The 21,376-nt window shown below is 42.6% G+C and overlaps 1 protein-coding gene across 2 annotated transcripts in view; it reads left to right on the forward strand.

The window, feature by feature from the left end:
* The window catches only part of Vwa8 (von Willebrand factor A domain containing 8), a 322,040-nt gene that overhangs the window by 51,615 nt on the left and 249,049 nt on the right, over window positions 1–21,376 (forward strand). For both annotated transcript variants that reach the window (XM_041665254.1, XM_041665244.1), the window contains exons 5-9: window positions 5,841–6,008; window positions 10,640–10,804; window positions 11,321–11,370; window positions 11,900–12,008; window positions 13,773–13,877. In XM_041665254.1, coding sequence (XP_041521188.1) covers window positions 5,841–6,008; window positions 10,640–10,804; window positions 11,321–11,370; window positions 11,900–12,008; window positions 13,773–13,877 — 597 coding nt within the window. The remainder of the gene's footprint in view (window positions 1–5,840; window positions 6,009–10,639; window positions 10,805–11,320; window positions 11,371–11,899; window positions 12,009–13,772; window positions 13,878–21,376) is intronic.

Here is a 21,376-nt window from a genome sequence, read left to right on the forward strand (position 1 = left end):
TCATAGCCTGATTGCCCTGTAAAGACCCCAGTGTTTTACCTGTAGCACTGAGGATTAAGTATTGTACACATGCTCTTTGAGGGACACGTTCACACTATAGCAGCAAACAGAAAATCAGTCTACCCTACCTGATATTTACTTGTTTTGTTCAGTGGAGAAAGGCTTTACTATTCTGAAATTTTAAAATTAACAGTTGGGGCTAAGGAGATGGTTGAGTTCCATAAAGTGTCTGCTGCACAGTTTAAGGACCTGAGTTTGGAGTTCTTGTTCCCATGTTCAAGCTAGGCAGTTCCATGTCTGTAACCCTAGCTAGCTCTGTGGGGTAGGATGGAGTGGGAACCAGACAGATACAGGACGGTCTCTTGAACTTGCTGGTCAGTTGGGATAGCAGATTTTGTGAGCTCAAGGCTCAGTGGGGATCAACTGAAGAAGGCACTGAGTGCTGACCTCGGGTCTCTGCACTTAGGACGTATTCACACATATGTGTGTGCACACTCAGAGTAAAAACGTTAAAATGTAATCTTTTCCTTTTTCTTTTGCTCCTGCAGTGTTTTTACACTGTAGTTTTTTGAGTAAATGTGAAGCTTTTTGAAATTTATTTTTATTAAGTAATGACTGTATTAGCAATGATTTGCATTTTAAATAGCCTTACTTTTTTATTCTAGTACTGCTTTGATATTTAAATTGTTATGTTCGAAATACCCCATGAGGATACTATCATTTCATAAAGGAGGCCACAGACATCCAGATTAATTACTTGCCTCAGGTCTTATCAAATTGGAAACGAATCTAGAACAGGCTATGGACCTGTTTTTCCTTTGAACTCTTTTATGTCCACGCACCAGGTTATTAAAGCTGAGGTATGAGCCGTCTGGGTCAGAGGACTCTTGCTATATTTTCTCCTGATTATTATTTGAAAGAATTAGGTCTTTGAGGTTCTTTGGCTTGCTAGACAAGAAAGACTCCTTAAAGTTGGTGCCTTCTCTTCTGAGGGCCTGCCGCAGCTGATCACACCAATAAAAGGCCTGTGCACCGTTCCTTTACAGCTGTGGGGATTTCGGGAGGAAATTCGCAGTGTTTACTGGTGGGTCTAGAAAAGCATTGTAGTACCTAGAGTAATTTTCTCAAGCTCTACTTAACCTTGCTCTGCTCTCACAGCAAATGTAGGCGCACGTGGCTGTGCCCTTCATCCGTTCCCAGGCTTATGTAACAGTGTTCCTGACTGAACAGTTGTGCTGTCACTGCGGAACCATGCATGGCCTGCTGGGAGCCAGCTTAATGACAGCCATAGAGGGGAGGGCTCTCCTCTGAGGACCAGAGGATCTCAGTAGGGAGATGTGGTGTGTATGAGAGAACGGGGAAGGCCAGCATTACTCTTCCTCACTTCAGTAATGAGCAACAGGGGACAAAGGGGACATTATCGAGTGAGGGCAAGATGCTTGTCCCATATGAGACACAACATTTGTAGCATCTTTTTCTATCCAACTAAGTTGAAGCTTATATATGGCCCAAAACAACATTTATATATTAAAATACTTTCTTATTGTTACATTTTATTCTCTGCAGATGTAATCAGATTATAGTAATAAAGTCAGAAATGCTGATTATAAAGACCTTAAACAACTTCCTAGGCATTTACAGAGGCTCCAGTGAGTAGTCCTGGTTCTTTAAGTCCAATGCGCCACATTTCCTTACCACAGAGCAGCCTGGTGCCTGCTTCAAGTACCTGCCAGGGCTTCTCTTGGACTGTGAGCCAGGTAAACCCCTTTGCACCCCAAGTAGATTTTTGTTCTTTTGTTTATCACAATAACCGAAACTAAAGTAGCTCAGTCATTCTTTTCTTATATCCTCATGCTTGGATTCAACTGTGATATGAAATAGCCAATTTATTTCCATGTAGTGCATTTAATTAATAAATAACTTATGTCAAACCAGAAATCAGCTGGGGGAATTTACTTTCTTTTAAATTCTTAGTTGAGCTGTGGACCTCATAGAGACTTTAGAGAGGGCTCGCCTAACACCAAGTAAAACTTCCCTAAGTTTTATTTCAGTAACGAATTACTCTTTCCTGTATCCATCCACAATCTTCCTCCTCGTTTCAATACACCCACGTTTTGACTCATTCAGCAAAAGGCTGCTGCCACTCACCCAGTGCCCAGTGGGGCTCCTGCAGCAGGGTTTGTCTTTCCCTTTATGGCCAGTAATTCTGAAGAATGTTGCTCGGTTTTGGTTTGCCTGCTGCTTCCTCGTGTTGAAACAAGGCAGTCTTGTTAAGAATGTGTAGAAGTGATGATGTGTCCACCCAATTCTGCATCAGAAACCCTGCTGTGTGAAACGGCGGAGCTCATAGTTAGAGTGCATAGTTAGAGTGTGCTCTTGCAGTTCCCCAGTGTTGTTGTGGAATATCACTTTAACTATGGAAAGGTGTGTTACGTTTGTTCATGTTGCGGAATATTACTTTAAGTACATAAAGGTGTGTTATATTGGTTTATGCTGTGGTATATCACTGTAACTATGTAAATATGTGTTACTTTTATTTATGCTGCATTTGTTTAATTATGAAAAGATGTGTTGTTGTTTTGCCTTGCCTGCCTAAGTCACCTGACTGGTCTAATAAAAAGCTGACTGGCCAATAGCTAGGTGAAAGAGGGGTAGGCAAGGCTGGTGGGCAGAGAAAACAGACAGGAGAAATCTAGGCGTGAGAGGGAGACGCCAGCCAGACATGGAAGTTGTTAGAAAAGTAGGAGGCAAACATCGATGGAGAGAAACCAGGTAAGTTATTAGAGTGAAAGAAGCATAAGCCAAGGCCGAGCATTCATAGCTAATAAGACGTCTCCGTGTCATGGTTGGTGGTTGGTGGCCAAAAGAGAGCCTGCTGCAGTGTTTCTTTGTTGTTGCTCTTGTCATCTATGTCTTGTGAGAAGATATTTGAGTGCATACAGTTTCTCCTCAGAACTTCTTTATTATGATTCTTGTCTGCCACAATTGTGATGTCTTCCAAATAATGTGTTTCTCCTCTGTTCTTTAGTAGCAGGGCTCTTAAACTTATTTTTATTTTATGTGTTTTGGTGTTTTGCCTGCATGTATATCTGTGTGAGGGTGTTAAGAGAGGGGTAGAAATGGATGAATTGAGAAATATTTTGGCCTCTTTTTTTTCTTTTTCCCAGACAAGGTAGATCCAGGCTGGACTCCACTAACTAGTCTTCCTCTTGCCTCAGTCCCGTGTCCTGGGATATAGCGCCCATGCCACTACAGGTCTGTTCGCGAGTCTTGGGACAAGGGCCTGGAGATTTAAACATACGTACACAGAGACAGGAACATGAGTCATTCTTGAGGCAGAATGCCAACATTTTGTGCTCAGGTGCAGCTTGTATAGTGCTCTGGCCATGCCCCAGCTCTCGGGATCTTTCAGCTGCAGGCCTCACCAGAACCCACTCCCCTGCCATCTCCTGTTGCAGGCTGCTCAGAGCAGAGGAAAAGATGTTGTTTACAAGAAACTCAGGGTCTGGTGGTCCGCAGTGCCCAACACTGGGATGTCAGGCCAGTCACCATACTGGGAAGTTCAAGTTCAATTAAGGATATTAGATTATCAGAATATGAAGATCAGTCGACTCTGGGAGATGAACTACAACTTTGGAGTCCTGCCATGGGTGAGCGGTATTCCCGCCTGGAGGATGCGCTGGATATTTTCTGTCGACACAACAAAAGCTTGGTTACTCCATTCCTCAAGCCACTGGGGAAGAGAGAACCTCAGCTGCGGAATTGCTTCCCTTAGATTGTCAAGCCTGTGGACGTGTTCTTGATTAATAATTGATGTGGGAGGGGAGGGCCCAGCCCACTGCAGGAGGTGCCACCCCGGGGCAGGTGGTTTGGGTTATATAAGAAAGTCCCTAAGCATGCTATGGAGACCAGATCAGTAAGCAGCATCCTTGCACGGTTTTTGCTTCAGGTTCCTGCCTTGGGTATCTTTCTCGAATTTCCTCAGTGGTGGGTTCTTACCTGTGAGTTATAAGACAAACCTTTCTTTCTCAGATGCTTTTGGTCATGGTGTTTACCACAGTGTGAAAAGCAAACTGGGACAGAACTGAAGCAGATTTGGGGAAATGGGGCGTGCTCAGTGTTGCACAGGGGTCTGGGGTACTGTCAGGTCTGGCTGCAGCCTTCCATGCAGCACAGCCATGTGGATCTGAAGCTTGGGAGCACTGGGATTGGAAAGCCATTAACACAGAGAAGGTGTCTGGACCCTGTGCTGAAGAGTCCTTGGGAGCACTGGGATTGGAAAGCCATTAACACAGAGAAAGTGTCTGGACCCTGTGCTGAGGAGTCCTTGGGAGCACTGGGATTGGAAAGCCATTAACACAGAGAAAGTGTCTGGACCCTGTGCTGAGGAGTCCTTGGGAGCACTGGGATTGGAAAGCCATTAACACAGAAAAAGTGTCTGGACCCTGTGCTGAGGAGTCCTTGGGAGCACTGGGATTGGAAAGCCATTAACACAGAGAAAGTGTCTGGACCCTGTGCTGAGGAGTCCTTGGGAGCACTGGGATTGGAAAGCCATTAACACAGAGAAAGTGTCTGGACCCTGTGCTGAGGAGTCCTTGGGAACACTGGGATTGGAAAGCCATTAACACAGAGAAAGTGTCTGGACCCTGTGCTGAGGAGTCCTTGGGAGCACTGGGATTGGAAAGCCATTAACACAGAGAAAGTGTCTGGACCCTGTGCTGAGGAGTCCTTGGGAGCACTGGGATTGGAAAGCCATTAACACAGAGAAAGTGTCTGGACCCTGTGCTGAGGAGTCCTTGGGAGCACTGGGATTGGAAAGCCATTAACACAGAGAAAGTGTCTGGACCCTGTGCTGAGGAGTCCTTGGGAGCACTGGGATTGGAAAGCCATTAACACAGAAAAAGTGTCTGGACCCTGTGCTGAGGAGTCCTTGGGAGCACTGGGATTGGAAAGCCATTAACACAGAAAAAGTGTCTGGACCCTGTGCTGAGGAGTCCTTGGGAGTAGCGGGAGCAGCTGGAGAGGAAAAGCTGTTGGTTGTGGGTGTAATTCTGGATCCACGTTTAAGGAACAGACAGAACAGGAGAGGTTATTTTTCTGAGACTCGTGTCATGATACCAAAGATGATTTTAAGGAGTGGCAATATATAGTTGCCAGCATTAATTCTGTGTGGCATGCAGAAAAATGTGAATTCGATTTTCTTTTAAAGTGAACTTTTAAGGATTTTGATGTAAATGTTTGTGTTCAGGGCCTGGAAGGAGAAGCTTTGCTGGTTTCTGTTCCATTACCATTTACTCCCTATTTCCCTGGATTATGAATTTTCTTAAATCCATGGGGATATGGTACTCATCAATTCAGTCAACCAAATGTGTGTGATGTTGTCAGCATTAAAGATCACAGGAAAACAGAATTTGTCTTAATGACTCATTTGCAAACATCATGGTCTCCAAGCTTCCCTACCTAGCTTTTTGATCCTCTTCTCTAATTTTTGTTTCTCTTCTCTAATTAGGAAATCTGTTTCCTTGTTTAATTTTGGTACCCATTCCTAGATAACTGTTAGTTTTCTCTTTCATTGGCTGTGTAATCTAAAATGTAATGTTGCAAAAACCCCTCCAGATATTTTCTGACTTTTCATTTAACAGATGAATAAACAGGCACAAAGAGGTAAAACCATTTGCCGAAGATCAGATAGGCAGAGAAAACAAAATTAAGATTGAATCCACTGTCCTGATTCGCGGTCTCTCTAACAAGGAAGACGGTTAGTTCCAGGGCAAGTACAATTAGGCCAGGCTCTGCTGCCCTTGGTGTTCTCATTTTGCCTTTGTGTTTCTTGGAAATAGTGTGCTGTTCGCGCTGCCACAGAAGGCAGGACACTGGTTTTGGAAGGCTTGGAAAAGGCAGAGAGAAACGTGCTTCCAGTATTGAACAACTTGTTGGAGAACCGGGAGATGCAGCTTGAAGATGGGCGCTTCCTGATGTCTGCGGAGCGCTACGACAAGCTTCTCCAAGTAAGAAGGAAAGCAGCGGCTGGCCTCTGCTGTGGGAGTGGGGAGAGCTGAGTGTCACCTGTGAATCGCGACTGTGAAATTAGGACGTGTTCAGGTGGTCCTTCTCGCTGGCAAACTGCCGAAGTAAATCACGAGTTGATAATTCTAAAAGGCTGGTCCATCTGCAAAGACCTCCCCAATTACTAGTGTCTTCCCTTTTCTTTGACCAGCTAATAGCTGTTCTTCCCTTTCCCATTTTTCTCCTTTATTCCTTCTTTCTTTTGGTAATGACTTTTAGACAGTGCTGAGCATCTGAAATTAAAAATAAATAAAATCCCATTCTTAAATTCAGAAAATACAATTCAGTAGGGTCTGACAAACATGGATAGGATGTTTAGAAGACACTCTGGGGTTCAATTCCCAGCATTCATGTGACAGCGCACAACTGTCCCCAACTCCAGTTCCAGGAGAACCCATTCTCTCTTCTGGCCTCCAAGTGCACATATGGTGCAAAGACATACATGCAGGCAAAACACTCACATCTATAAAATAAAATTAAAAAAACCATAAAAGTAATAAATGATGCTCCAAGCCACCAGTGTTTTCTGTCTGCCACTGAAATTGCTTCCATCCCTGCTCTCCACATTGCCCTCAACACAATAGTCAGTCATTGATTCAAAACAAGCGTCACACACCTGTAATCTCAGCATCGTGGAGGTGGAGGCTTGAGGGTCAGAAGCTCAAGGTTATCCTTTGATACTTAGAGACCAGTGGGGCTGCGTGTGACCTTGTCTCAAAAAACAAAACAAAGCAACGCCCACCCCCACCTCGACCTAAATAGAATAAACTCGGATAGGTCCTGTGCTCTTACGCTGGTGGCTTCCTGTTTCACTCTTAGTAAATCTGGAAGTCCTTCCAGTGCAACAGGACACCCAGATAATCGGGTCCTACCACCCCTTACCTCGGATCTGTCTGCTTCCTACTCTCCTCCAGCAACTAGGCCCTGTTGTGTTTACCAGCTCAGAAGGCTTCTCCCATGGTCTAGACTTGGCATGGGTGTTTCTTGTTCCTGGAATGTTTTTCCCCCCCAAGTATTTGCTTGGCTCACTCCTACAACCCGTTCAAGTCTTGTGTAAATGTTACATTATCAATGAAGCTCACCTCGATGCTCTTACTTGCGTCTGTCCCTGCCCTCCTGCTGCTTCAAATTTCCCCATAATGTCTTAACACTCTATGTGATTTACTTAGGTTTTTGTTTACTGTCTACTAGAGTACAAATTCCCAAAGGGTAGGGAGTTTTTCACTCCCTTTGAAGAATGTTTGGCATGTGGTAAATTTTCATTAACTCTTTGTTGAAGGAATAGTAAATATGATAGATGATATGACACAAATGTGTATAAAGAGGGAACACTGTGGATCGTTGTGAACCATCGCATGTATTCTGGGAGTTGAACCGGGGTCCAGTTCCCGGGAGAAGCAGCTCCAGCTCTTAAAGGATCTAGCCAAAGAGGGCTCTTCAAAGGCTTTAGCAGTGAGGCGGGAGTTGATGTGAAGCTTCCTCCTTGGTCATTGAGCTTGAGGTGCATTGCACTGGCTCTCTCAGTACCTAGTGCAGCCTTTGCAGGCAATTCTGCTACATCGATACTCTGGGACTTGAAGTCTTTCTCACACTTTTATTGATCAAGAGCTGCATCATATACTGCTTATTGTGTGTGTGAATGCAGACATATACATGTTATGTATATGCAGACATATACATGTTATGGTGCATGCATGGAGGTCAACCTTGGGTGTTGGTCCTTGTCTTCCATGTTGTTTGAGAAAAGAACAGCTTTGTATGTTAGATGTCTAGGGACTCTTTCCCTTCACCTCCCATCTCCCCAGAGGAGCCCTGGATTACAGATGCTTATGCTGTATGTCTGCTTTTCACATGGGTTCTGGAGATTACCTCAGATCCTCACACACTGCAAGTACTATTGCCCACTGAGCCATCTCTCAAGCCCTGTGTCTTACACTTCTTGCTCTCGCTCTGAAACTGCTAACATAGGCCTGGAGTGCACTGGGTACTAGGTGATAGATGCTGATGCAGGAGGGTCGGACTGAACTGATGCTCGCATCCCTGTACTCGGCATCTTGCTCTATAAACTGCCTTGTAGCATTTTAGCAGTCTGATTTGTAGCATCTGTGAAAGTTTTTGGATGGTGTTGTCCTAGCTCAGTGGCCATTTTCTTCTAGTATATCTAAAAATGATCTAATCATAAAATAATCAGAAGGTACTTGTAGATTTAACCAATAAGAAAAAGTTAAATTTGTACTTTCATGTTTAACTGTACTTTCATGTTATAGTTTAATGAAATAGTCAAACTTTATAGTTTGTCTTTAAGTAAAAGGTATATGTTGTGTAGACTACTTTCCTTTGAGCCTCCTTCTAATTATAACTATATGCAACTAGAGACTTTATTAGTTATTTAGTAGTTTTAGTAAAGAATTTGGAAAAATATTAGTAAAACACAGGATTTTTCAAAGCATATGTATTGCTTCATAACAATATTCTTTTATCCTTATAGTAGAATTCTGTACAAAACTATCAAACGTATCATTGCTTTGAATAGGAATTTGGGACATGAGAAGTACAAGCACATGAGGCTCGCTTATTAATCAAGAGAGAAGGATCTGATCTATGTCACTTTTCCCCAAGTAGTTGTTAATGTAAATATATACTTTTCACTGATAAAGCCTTCTGAATTCTCAGACTCCCTCTCATTAATATAGACATGAATAGCTCTCCTAACACTTGTATCACAGGGCACGCTCTATGGTAAAGGATTACAGTTGCCATAGCTGAAGTCCTGCTCTGTTCGCATGTTCAATCACTAAATTTTAATACCTTAGAACACATGTAGCTGGAGAGGTGGTTCAGTGGATAAGAGAGCTTACCACGTGAAGACCCTAATTCAGATTCCCAGGACCCACGTAAAACCAGCTAGCCCAGCCCTCGATTCTCTGATATCCTGTCCCAGAGCAGTAACATGAAAAGCAATAGAGGAAGGTACCTGGCGTTCTATTGTGACCTCCTCTGCATGCACCTTGTGTGCATGTGCTATCACACTGGAGGGCTTCACTTGTCCCTCCAGTCAGGGCTGGCCACCCACCCTCAGCAAGCCATTCAAAAGAACCAAATAAAAGTGGACACAGAAAAGGGAGGTTTATTCATGTGGCCACACTGGGAAGAGGGACAAAGAGATCCAGAAAACCCCTCAAATCCTTCATCTCTGTGAGCCAACTTGTGGTTGCTGGGAATTGAACTCAGGACCTTTCAAAGAATAGTCAATGCTCTTAACCTCTGAGCTATTTCTCCAGCCCCTAAGGACCCATTTTTACAAAGCTGTAAACGTTCAGCTTTGAACGTTTGAGTTTATCCTATGGAAATGGAGTCTCTTCCAAGACAGATGCATCCGCATCAGTGATGCATGCTGTTTTCACAGAACTGCAGTTGTTGGATGGTTGCAGCCACGGGGTCCTGGAAGGTGGGGGTTACTGAGACTGGGAGAGTTGGACACAATGAGGACAAAAGGTGGTGAACACTGTGTTGAACATTTCCGCACTATCATGTTGCTGTACCCTCAGAAGATACTCAGAGTTGTGGACTTTTTCCTTTATATATAAATATGCACATTTGTAAGGACTTTGGAGGATACCAGGAATCTGTGTATGACTCTGATGAGCCATTGAGCGACTTAGAGAGGGAAGAAAGTCACATTGACCAGGTGTCTGCCACGGACTTCCACATATGTTCTCATACTTAGTTTTTATGGTACTCAGTCATGTAGATTATATAATTTCCACCTTATAAGTAAGAGAATTGAGGCTCTAATGGTAAGGTCACAAATATCTTTGATAGTTCAGCTAGAGTTTGTATCAGGTGGCTGAGTCAGGATCTGTTGGATCTATTCCGACTCTGAAACTTAGCGTGCTGCTATTCTCTTAGGTCTGTTTTACACAGGACCATGGACATGTTAGATAACCCCCTTGACCTTTGCTTTGTTCATTCATGCAATGTCCATCTCTGCTGTGGCTAATTATAGGAGAGATTTGCGGGAGGCTAAGTGTGAAGTAAGCTTTTAAAAACTGGCATTACCAGTAGTATGCCTTAAGAGAAATATGCCTAGAATTGTCTGTTTAAGGTCTATGGGAACCTCTACTCTGGTGATAGTCTGCCCTTCTAGGTCTAGCTCTTTGTTTTTTTTTTAATTTTTTTAAAATTATTAAAGATTTCTGCCTCCTCCCCGCCACCGCCTCCCATTTCCCTAGGTCTAGCTTTTTGATCTCTACTTTCTGACCCCCTCTTTCTACGTTATGGACGAGACCATGGCAGTCTGTCTCAGGATCTTTTGTTCTGGGTTTGTGGCTGCATTTCCTTCCCAACACATATCTCCAGGCTGTGAGCTTTCCCTGGCGTCTGGATCCTGATTTATTTTTGCTGTGTTCCTCAATGGCTTGGCTTTGAGAGTGTTCTTAAATATACTACTCTCAGCAGTCAAGGTTTGGTTCCTTGTCCTGGCAGCTCTTGCATTTAGAATCTGTGTCACCTGCTGTTGTAGCTGTAGTCTGTATCACTTATGCTCCAGTGTTCTGATCTCTTCCTTTCTTAGGATCACACTAAAGAAGAGTTGGATGCTTGGAAGATCGTCCGAGTTAGTGAACATTTCCGAGTGATTGCCTTGGGCTTGCCAGTGCCCAGGTACCCTGGGAATCCACTAGACCCCCCTCTCCGTTCTCGATTTCAAGCCAGGGATATTTATTTTCTACCCTTCAGGGTAAGTATGTCAAGGCCATCGTGCTTGGAATGATCCTTAGTATCCTCCATCCCCTCTGGCTCTGAAAATCTTCCTGACCCACATGGCTCCCTGAGTGGTGGGATTTGATGGAGACCCCTGTTTAGGCCCGAGTGCTCCATAGCGTCTCATCATCTGCCTGCTGTCCAGTCGTGGGTCTCTGGGTTAATTCCCAGCTACTGCAGGGGGAAGCATCCCTGATGACAGCTGAGCATGGCAGAATGTTGCTAGGAGCCATTTTCTTAATTTTTGAGTAAATGAAACGATATAAAAAACAAAAGTCAGATTTCCCTGTGGTGTTCACAATGTTGATTGTGAGCCCCCTGAGTTTTTTAAAGGCTTCTTATGCTTTTATTAAATAGAACATATCATGAAATGATTGCTTTACTATAAATTACAGTGTCTACTTAATTAAAAGTTTGGTTTATATTTATAAAACATTTGTGTTTCATCTATTGTATTCATTATTAATCAGTTGTATATGTTTCTGTTATTTAGGACCAGCTAAACCTGTTGTATTCAGTTGGAGCCAATGTTTCTGCTGAGAAGTAAGTATACTTTATAAATAATGGATGGTTAAACATTTAATTTGTTTAATAATTAAATTTGTTGTTGTTAAACTGAAAAATTGTTAAGTGTTTTTGTTGAGTCTTTATAGAGGCCTCACAAAGGCCTGGACACTGAGATGAGCCCAAGGGTCTGAGAGGAATGGAGTAAGGATTCTGTGAACTGAAACAAGCGAGCACTGTGACTGAGCTTGTGCTTTCTTCCCAGCAAATAAGTCGCTTTTAGCCCCTAGGTCTTGGGTTTGAGCTTTAGAGAGATGGGGGTGAAGCTCACATGATAGATTTGGATCAGGTTGTGAAAATCTTATATTGTGATAGATTAGAGAAAACATCTAGATAGCTAATCAGCTTCTGGATTTTTTAATGTAATAGTGTATAAACCATTGTTCCTTAAGAATTAATAGTATATTTCATCTATTTTAGATAAATGAAATCAGCCCAACTGCTTTATACTTAACATACTTATATATTGAAATTATTCAAATAAAATTTAAAATCTGTTCCCTTCTAGGGTTTCTCAGCTCTTGTCTTTTGCCACAACTCTCTGCTCCCAAGAATCCTCTGCGCTTGGACTTCCAGACTTTCCTTTAGATAGTTTGCCAGCAGCGGTTCAAATCCTGGTAAGTAAAAACTAAAGTAATGGCGGATATGTTTGCTCAGATGTGGCAAAGATGAATGGAAAGTTGATCACCGGGAATCGGTCACTTGAGTTGTCTTGTCATTCTCTTCTATGAAAAGCCTGAGATTGCTGTGTACTCTGGAACAGACTGTACAGAGACCAGTGACATGCTCAGGCTCTGGAGAGCTTGCAGTTTTCAAGGCAGAGGTCGAAATGCAGCCTCCTGGAGGTCCCATAGGGGAAAGGCAGCTTCAGGCTGATCAAATAAGAGGTATATTTAGGGAAATAGATGCTGAGCTGACCCAACCTGAAGCAAGGGAGCTGAGCTTTCCCACCCTAGCATCCGCAGTCATTGGCTGGTGCTTGTCCTAAAGGCAGCCTGTGTATGCAAGACTTTCAGTAACTGTGGGAAGGGAAGGAAGCTGGGCCATGCATAGACAGCCTATGACTGGACCTGAATACATTTGCAGTTACTGTCCCAAAGCATGTGGCGTCCTGTCTAGAGTGGTGGGAATGCCTTCAGGCCAGAGGGCACATACTCAGTGTTGAGCCACACATGGGCCTGGAGTGTCAGCAGAATGAGAACAAGTTGTGTCGTTAGAACCAAGTGTTTATGGTAGAGACAGAGGTTAGAACCCTACCGTGAATTATTGTTGAGTAATCCTGCCTGGATTGTATGATGAGGGAGGAATGGCCCCCCGGAGGTTGTGAGGTAGAGTGTGAAGTAATCTTTCTTATGTTAGATGAAGATACCTCTGTTAGCAGCTAGGAGAGTAGGGCGATCCTGGTGGCATGACAGTGAAGACAGGGGGCTGTTGAAACATCTGCCGAGGAAGGCATCCTGTATAACAAGACTCCTGTTTAAATGTTTCTTGCTTTCCCCAGTGTGCTGTGTATATCCTGAATATGCCTCGTTTACCAAATTTGATATATCTCTTAATTTTCCTCAGTAATTTTTACTTTGAAAATTCTCCAATCTGAAAAGAAAATCGCTTTTAAAATAGCAAAGCAAACACCTATAATCTCTCCAATGAGAAGTCCCTGTTGCTAATATATTGCTACCCCTGTTCGCATATGTAACCTCCCACCCCTAATTTTTTCTGAGTTGCTTGAAAGTAAATGTAATACTCTCTTAAGGTGTGACTGCTAAGAGTTGGAGCACCCTGTATATCCAAACACGCTTACCACGATCCATATCATGTTGATAGTAATTCAGTAAATCATCTAGTAGGCCTCATGGCGATCTTCTGTTTGCCCTTGGCAGTAGCTCTTTGATTGATGTTAATAGACTTGAGAGTGCAATATGATTTGGGTGAAGAATTTGAGGCTAATGAGCACTTTTTAACTTTGTAGTTATAATTGTGAGACTTGATGAATATAGATAAGGTCAATTCAGGAATAAAGACTGGAAGCGCAGTGCCTTGAGTGACCGGAAAGGGGAAATGTGTGCTCTTGCAGATGCATTGAATCCATACACTTTGGGTCATATGGTAGATAACTGAAGGCTTTGGCCTAGAGCTCAAGAAAGAGGCAAGAACTAGATAAAGATGCATGGGGACTGGCAGTGTAGATGAAAGATAGGAGTAGTGATATTTACTCAGGGATGTGGATAGGACAGGGAGAGAAGAAATCGCTGCCTTTGTACATTGCTAGAAGATAATTTTTATGCTTCAGGGAAGTAAACTTTAGCAGTATCTGTTTACTTCAGATACATTTTCTGTGAGTGAGATGTTGCTGACCTCTCTACGTGTCTGCTCCTAAACAGGACTCCTTTCCTATGATGTCAATTGAACATGCAATCCAGTTGATGTATCCGTACACTATTTTACTAGGACATGAAGGAAAGATGGCTGTGGAAGGTGTTTTAAAAGTGAGTACCTGTTTCTCCTTTCTTCCTTTCCATCCTCTTCATTTCACTTTCCTTTCCCTTTCCCCATTTTTCCTGTCCCTCTCTTTTTTTCTTTACCCTTCTTTTTTTTCTTTGTCTTCCCTTCTTTCCTCTTCCAAGATAGGAAGCATTGGATGCCAGTAACAAGATAGCAGTGGTGGGAAACAAGCTCTCAGGTGTGTGTATGGCGGGAGGACTTGGGAGTTTGTTACAGGAAGTAGATAATCAACAGCCAAACAAAAGGGTGAATATATTGATTATAACGGGAATTACAGGCTCATATTGGAGAAGGGTTATAAAAATGGAAAGAGGAAGATATGAAAGAAGCCTGAGGTACTGGATTGGAAATGGATTATGAATCTTTTTTTTTTCATTGCATATGTATCAGTGTTACCTTTTCCTGGAAAGTCAGGAACAAGAAGACACGGTCTTCTTGCACCAGAACATGAACAGCGAACTAAAGAAATGATTCCACCCAAATCTAGTGTGGTGTACCAGAGAGTTGAATCGCGGTTATTTGTTGGAGCCAGGAGAATTTATAGTTGGCCACACACAGGTGTGGGTCCTGTAGGTCTAGTGCAGGGTCTTGTGAGCACGTTGGATGCGCCTAGTGGGAGAAGCTTAAAAATTGCCTTGTGAACCTGCCCTCCCTTCCCTGAGGGAATGCCAACAGGCATGCTTGTGAAAGTCTCATGTTGGTAAACACAGCTGCTCTGACTTCAGAATGGCAGTGACTGTGTCACGGCTGGAGGATTAAAAGTAGATATGGTAACAAAAAATATTGTCTGTGTGTGTTTACACATTTTCCAGCCCTGTGGTCTAACAGAACCTAGAAACCATGATCACACCAAGTGCCTGGATGTCCAAGTCCCACATTCACTAAAAGGATCCAATTCCTGAGAAATTGTGCTGAGCTGAGGATTGGGGTCAAGAAACAGATGAGATCAAGGAGATTGTCAACAAATGATTTTAGCATATCAAAACTACAGGAGAGCTTGCTGGTTTGAACATTAAAAATAAATAGTGATTGATGATAATTCACTGTGTAAAATAGGTATCCATAAGTCCATATGGATTAAAAAAAATTTTAATTATGGAAGACAAGCAACTCTCCTTGTTACTGTAGAATGTTTGCCAACAAATATGGAAAAAATATATATAAGTTGAAAAATCACTGTTAGGTCACCATCAGATTGATGGTTGACTTAGGAAGGTATAAAGCTGGTATGCGTTTGTGTGTACTTACATAACTAGATATTAATGTCATCTCAGAATATCTTGCAAAATACTTCGGTGACTACAAAATAGGAAAGTGATACTTTTATAATCACCAGCTATGTGACCCAGCAGAACAAACTGCCATTGGCCCACTGTGCCTCTCCAGTGTTGTGCTTGGAAGAGTTCATCATTTGCCAGGAATCCTGCTGAGAGCTGAGGGTTTGAGTTGGAATATGAAGAAAAATATAGCATAGCCCTGGTTAAAGCTCACTTTGCAGAAGAAAGGCCTCTGTTTTTAAAACTCTTCAGGCCATGAAAGACAACTGAAAAACTGTCCTGGCTGGAAGGAGACTGAGAATTGGCAGTAGCTGAATGCAGCGTTTCTTCCTGCGTAGATTTTCAGTCACACAGGAACAAGTGGGATGGTTGGCACAACTGAGAACACTTACATGCTTATGAATTGGGTAGTGTAGTTGTATAAATTTGTTTTCTAATTCAGCAACTTAGGTAGTGATTAAATTTGCTAGAATTCTTGCTTTCGGGGAATGGTGAACTGTGATGTTTAAGAGTAGGGATCATGATATATCTTCATCTTGCTCTTAAGGGAAAAAACTAGTTGATTGTGTACGTGCCTGTATTTGGAGTGGTAGGGAGCCCAAAACGTGCTCGAGTGGCAACATGGAATCTGGGTGAAGGGGAAATAGAAGTTTTCATGCAATGGCGTCCTACAGTTTTCCTATAAATTGAAATTACTTCAAAATTTAAAAAACTAACATTTGGAAATTAAAATTTAAGGGAAATATGTAATGTAGTAAGAAGTTAAAATTTATAGTTTAAATTCAAAGCTTGGAAAGTATTTACATAATTTATGGAGAGGTTATACAATTTTGAAATGGTTTTAATATCTTCTCTTATTTTCTCTGGTGTATTGTTACCATTTACTAATACTTTCATTTTTATCATAAGTTGCTAATAATACTTGGAGCATGGTTTTCTTTTATAATATGTATAACACAGTTTCCTCATTGTATGCTTAACAATGGTGAGTTTTAAAAGGTCAAAACTCCCCTGTGATGTTTTGTAAGTATGTATTTCTGTGTTGATCCTCAGTGAAGATGTATCGGCTTACTAATTAACTTCTCTTAGGAAGGACAGCTTTTGCTTCTTTTGCACAATCTGGCTAAAGATTCAGATTTCTCTCTAGTAGTTAAATGTGTATTTACTATGTGGGACCTCCATCTTCTAGAGGTGAGGGTTTGCCAGCCCTAAGCATTCATTAAGATTAGTATTTGTGTCTCCCTGCTTCTCTAGCCCACATGGACTGTAGTAGTGGGGAGGTGGGGAGGAGCACTCTAGTGCATCTAGGAATGGTGAGAACTCCCAGCTGTGTAGTCTTAGTCGGTTCAATGAGAGTGTTTGTCAGATTAGCTATCCATAGAACCCAACAAAGTAACATTTTCACTTATCAGTGATAATAATAATAAAGTTAAAAAACTCAGTTATTTCTTGTAGGTTATGAGAAGTGTAGCTATGGATACAATGTTTATTTTTTAATTTGATTTTTTGATAACTTCATATGTGAATGTTATATTTACATCATTTCTATTCCTCTTTCCCATCTCCAACTCCTTCCTTGTCTTCCCAGCTTCTCTGTCATGACCTCTTCTGTAAGTATTATTAGACATTGTCCTGAGTCCTTTTAGTGTTTCTTGTATATACATGTATTTACAACTGACCAGGTATTTGATACCTATTGGGGTTCAGTTTCTGGAGAAAACTGTTTTTTCCTAATTTAGCAGCCATTGATTGCCTATAGCTCTTCATCTGGTGTGGGGTCTTGTGAAATTCCCTCCACCTACAATGGCATGTCAACTGGTATTATCATTATGCAGGTCTTGTTTGGAGGACCATATTTGTTGAGGTTACATGGTTGCAGCAATCAGGTCATGTCTTACAAGATACTATGTAGCAACAGGCATCCTGGTCCTCTGGTTCGTACAGTCTTTCCTCCCCTTCTTCTGTGCTCTCTGAGCGCTAGATGTTGGGGGTTGCATTGTGGATGTTCTGGTTGGGGCTGGGGAGGCACCCTGTAGTCACTCAGTCTCCATTTTGACCAGTCTTGGATCTCTGTAATAGCTTTTATCTGCTGAAAAAACATTGGTGAAGGTTGAGAACTACTCTCATCTGTGGGTTATATTTATAATATAGTTATAAATTACACTGGTTTAGGAAAATGGTAACAGTAGGTTACTCTAGTGTTATCTCTCCAGGCATGGGTAGTTGACTAAGCTTATAGTACCAGCTATGAATCCCCTTTTATTGAGTGGTCTCTAAGTCCAATTTGACAGCTCTTGGTTATCCCCAGGATAAAAGTGCCACTATTGCTCCTTTGGGGAAATCTTGCTGGGACAGTCTTCTTGTGGTTTATAGGGTTAGAGCTGGGTAGGGTTGTTGATTTTCTCCCTTGGTGGCTTTCACAACTATGGTGGCCTTCAGATGCTATGAGAGGTAGTCCTTGAGGAGGCTTCAAGGTGAGTTCCAGCTCAGTTTCTCTGAGTCTTGTCTTTGAAGTTGTGGCTCTTCAGTAATAGTCTTTTCAGTTCTGGAAGGCAATCAAAGACAATAGCAACAACCTACATATATTGTTTTGGGAACCAACTGTGATGTGAGAGTGATTTCTTATTAATAAAGAAACTGCCTAGACCCATTTGATAGGCCAACCCTTAGGTAGGCGGAGTAAACAGAACAGAATGCTGGGAGAAAGAAGCTGAGTCAAGGAGTTGCCATGATTCTCCCACTCCAGACAGATGCAGGTTAAGATCATTCCTGGTAAGCCAGCTCGTGGGCTACACAGATTAATAGAAATGGGTTAGATCAATATGTAAGAGCTAGCCAATAAGAAACTGAAACTAATGGGTCAGGCAGTGTTTAAAAGAATACAGTTTCCGTGTAATTATTTCGGGGCATAAGCTAGAGCTAGCCATGTGGGCGGCTGGGTGCTGGGGACGCAGCCCTGCCGCTCATATTACAACACAACTGGACCCCTGACCAACAACTGAAAAGGAGGTTTCTTATGTTTGGAGAATTTTGTTAGTCTGTGGCTGATGGGGAGCATTATAACAATATGTGACCTAACTCTACTTAAACCACTCTCTGTCCATATCTCTCTGTCTCTGTTGCTCTCTCATTCATGTATTATATATATATGCTTTTAAGTAAGCTTATAAAAATGTTTCCCTACGGCTTCTTCAAGCACCCTGAGTGATTTTCCCCCCTACATTGCCCTTCCTCCCTGTGTTTCCCTTTACCCTTTTATAGCTCTTGCATCCTGCTCTCCTTCTGTAATGTTCTGAATGCTAATGACTCCCAAGGTTCATATGCTTGAGTACTTGATCCCTAGTTAGTAGAACTGTTTGGGAAGGATTACAAAGTATGACCTTGTTCACTGGGGGCAGGGTTTGGGGTTTCAGAAGACTCGAGCCATTCCTAGTCAGCTCTCTGCCTCCTACTTCTGGATCCAAATGGGCTCTCTTAGCTATTGTTTGAGCTGTCTGCTGCCATGGCTTTGCTCTCATATCTTAAACTCTAACCCTTCGGAGCCTGTAGCTCCAGATAAACCTTTCTACTGCCTTCGTTGTGCTGTTTTATCGCAGCAAGAAAAAACTAAGGCACCCTGTCTTTAGAGTTCCTTCTCCTGCCTCCACGGTCCCTTTTCACTCTCCTGGTTTGTGTTTTACTTTCATTTCTATACACAATTCTGAAAATTTAGAGCTAGAATCTACAAGTAAGAGAACATGCAATGTGTGTCTTTCCTGGGTCTTGGTTACCTCACTCAGAGTATTTTCTAGTTGAGACAGAGTCTCACTATGTAGCCCTGGCTGGTCTAGAGCTTGCTATGTAGATCAGGCCGGCATCAAGCTCACAAAGATGCATCTGTCTCCCAAATGCTGAGATTAAAATCATGTGTACCATACACTGCTATAATAGATTTTTTTTTAATGTAAAGAAAACAAAGAGGGAAAGTAAAATAGAAAAGAGAGCAGAGGGGAAGCGGGTAAGATGTAACATTGAGCAAGTGGGGTGCAGTAGCACACGCCTTTAATCCCAGTAGTGGGGAGGCAGAGGCAGGTGGATCTCTACGAGTTCGAGACCAGCCTCGTCTACAGAGCAAGTTCCAGGACAGGCTCCAAAGTTACAGAGAAGCCCTGTCTCTAAACAAGCAAACAAAAACAAGAGACAAAAAAGGGAGAGGACAAGACAGAAGAAGGGAATGGGAACAAGGGAGAAGGGGAAGGGTATTTGTCTTGGAGAGGGACAAAGGGCTGCCTCTGGGTAGGAGGAGGCGGCCTGGCCCCTAGGAAAATGGCAGTTTATAAAGGTACAAGGGGAAACCCTGTGTTAGGATGAGGTGTTTAGTATTTGGGGCATGTTAATTAGGTGAGACTAAGGGGGGTTTTGATTGCTGGACTTCAGTACTTTGATAGCTGTACCTTGGTAGTCAGCCCAGGAGGATGAAGTGGCCACATAAGGAAATAGGCCTTGGCAGCTAGCTTTAGAAATTAAAATTAGATTTAATGGGTTTTAGTAAGGCAGAGGTGCTGCACAGGGGCCCAGCCCCCAGCAGGTCAGAGAAACTGGAGAGGAGATGTGGCCTCGGCGAGCTATTGGAACAGACACAGACGCACAGACACACGGAGGCCAAAGCTTAATTCTTCATTTTTTCCTCCCTGCTGGTGGTTTTCTTACTTTGTTCTTCTTTGTTTACCTTTTTCTTCTTTCCTCATGTTTTCCTCCTTCTCCAATGTTTCCCTTTACATCTTTTCTTCTTATTCTATCTCTTATTTTTATACCTCCTAATACAAGGATTTCTACACAAGAAGAGATTACCTGACAACAAGTTACACATTTTTCAAAATCAAGTTGAAATCTTTGCATCAGAAGAAATCACGTTAAGATCACAAGTTCCATGTTTTATTTAGAAGTCCACAAGTAGTTGAGTGTTTTTCTTCACCTCAAAGCAATGATTCTTTTATAATTGGTTAGGAAGGTTTTAAGCAAGCTAGGTATATTTCAGTCTGTGCCTTTTTCACTAACAGGCAGCTGTTGGCAGTTCCAGGGGAACAGATTTCTGTTCTTAATTCTTCTCTAGAGAAACTTTAAATGGGTGATCAGCTAACCCTCATTTTTCTTTACACAGAGTAGAGTCATCTAACTTCCTTTTATAACTTTTTCTGAGGTACACAGTGGGGCCTATGATTAATTCTGCAAGTTACATGACCGAGGAACTCGGCTAGCTTAGGTGTAGGGACATAATTGCTTCTTTGATCATCAGCCTGTATTTCCACGTACAGAATTCATGGATCTTTCATGCACGAAACTCCCTTGTTCTCATTTTCTATCCTCTGCAAATCTGACATATAACAAAGGGAAAGGGAGCTTTCAGACTATAGTTGCCCTTTTTTTTTGTATCTCTTACTGGAACAGTAGGCATAACCTAAACGATTTCCCTAGTCATCTTTACTAACTGTCCTAACCACTTGTATCTGTTAGACTAGCTCAGTCCAGTTGAATCATAATTCTAACTAATCAATGCTCTTAAGAAAATCATCTTCATTATGATCTGCAAGTAAATTGCCCAGTGAGGAGTGGGATATTCCAAGAAACAATCATACCATACCAGATACAGTAAGATATAGTAATCATACCACGCCAAACGTAGCAGGAACATGACAGAAGGAAGGACAGCAAATGAAAGGGAAGCTGTCCTCCTGGGACTTTTACTCTCCAGGATGTACCCAGGTTTATAATTCTCTGGGCTGTGTTCCATATGTTCCTTTCTTGTCCGCAGCTCCTCTGACATGGCCAACGACACAGTGAGAATTGGGGAGAAGGGCAAGGCCTGCTAGAGCTGTGGTCACTGTGCTTTAGCTGGCCAGAGTCCCTTCAGGAGATACTATGTGAGAAGGAGGGGGACACAGAGGGGCCGTAGCAGAGAGAGTGAAACTACTCAGAAACATGCAGAAGTAGGGAAGTGCATCCATTGGTCAAGGCAGGTAGCCGCCATGTTTGTATTTAGTTCACTCCAAGGCTTACAGTTTGAGCTGGAAAAGGAGTGTGAGCTTACCTTTAAATCAACACCTGAACCTGATTGATGTCAGCAGAGGAGCTCGCGTTTGCCTTCAGAGGCTTCTTCAGCTTCCGAGAGGCTGAGTTCCTCAACATGGGGTGGAGGGGGTGCGTTCTCAGCACCCCCGGCCGCCTGC

The sequence above is a fragment of the Microtus oregoni genome, unplaced genomic scaffold (genome assembly GCF_018167655.1).
Source record: "Microtus oregoni isolate MIOR12 unplaced genomic scaffold, Mior012 000001F_ref0000356, whole genome shotgun sequence".
NCBI classification, from domain to species: Eukaryota; Metazoa; Chordata; class Mammalia; order Rodentia; family Cricetidae; genus Microtus; species Microtus oregoni.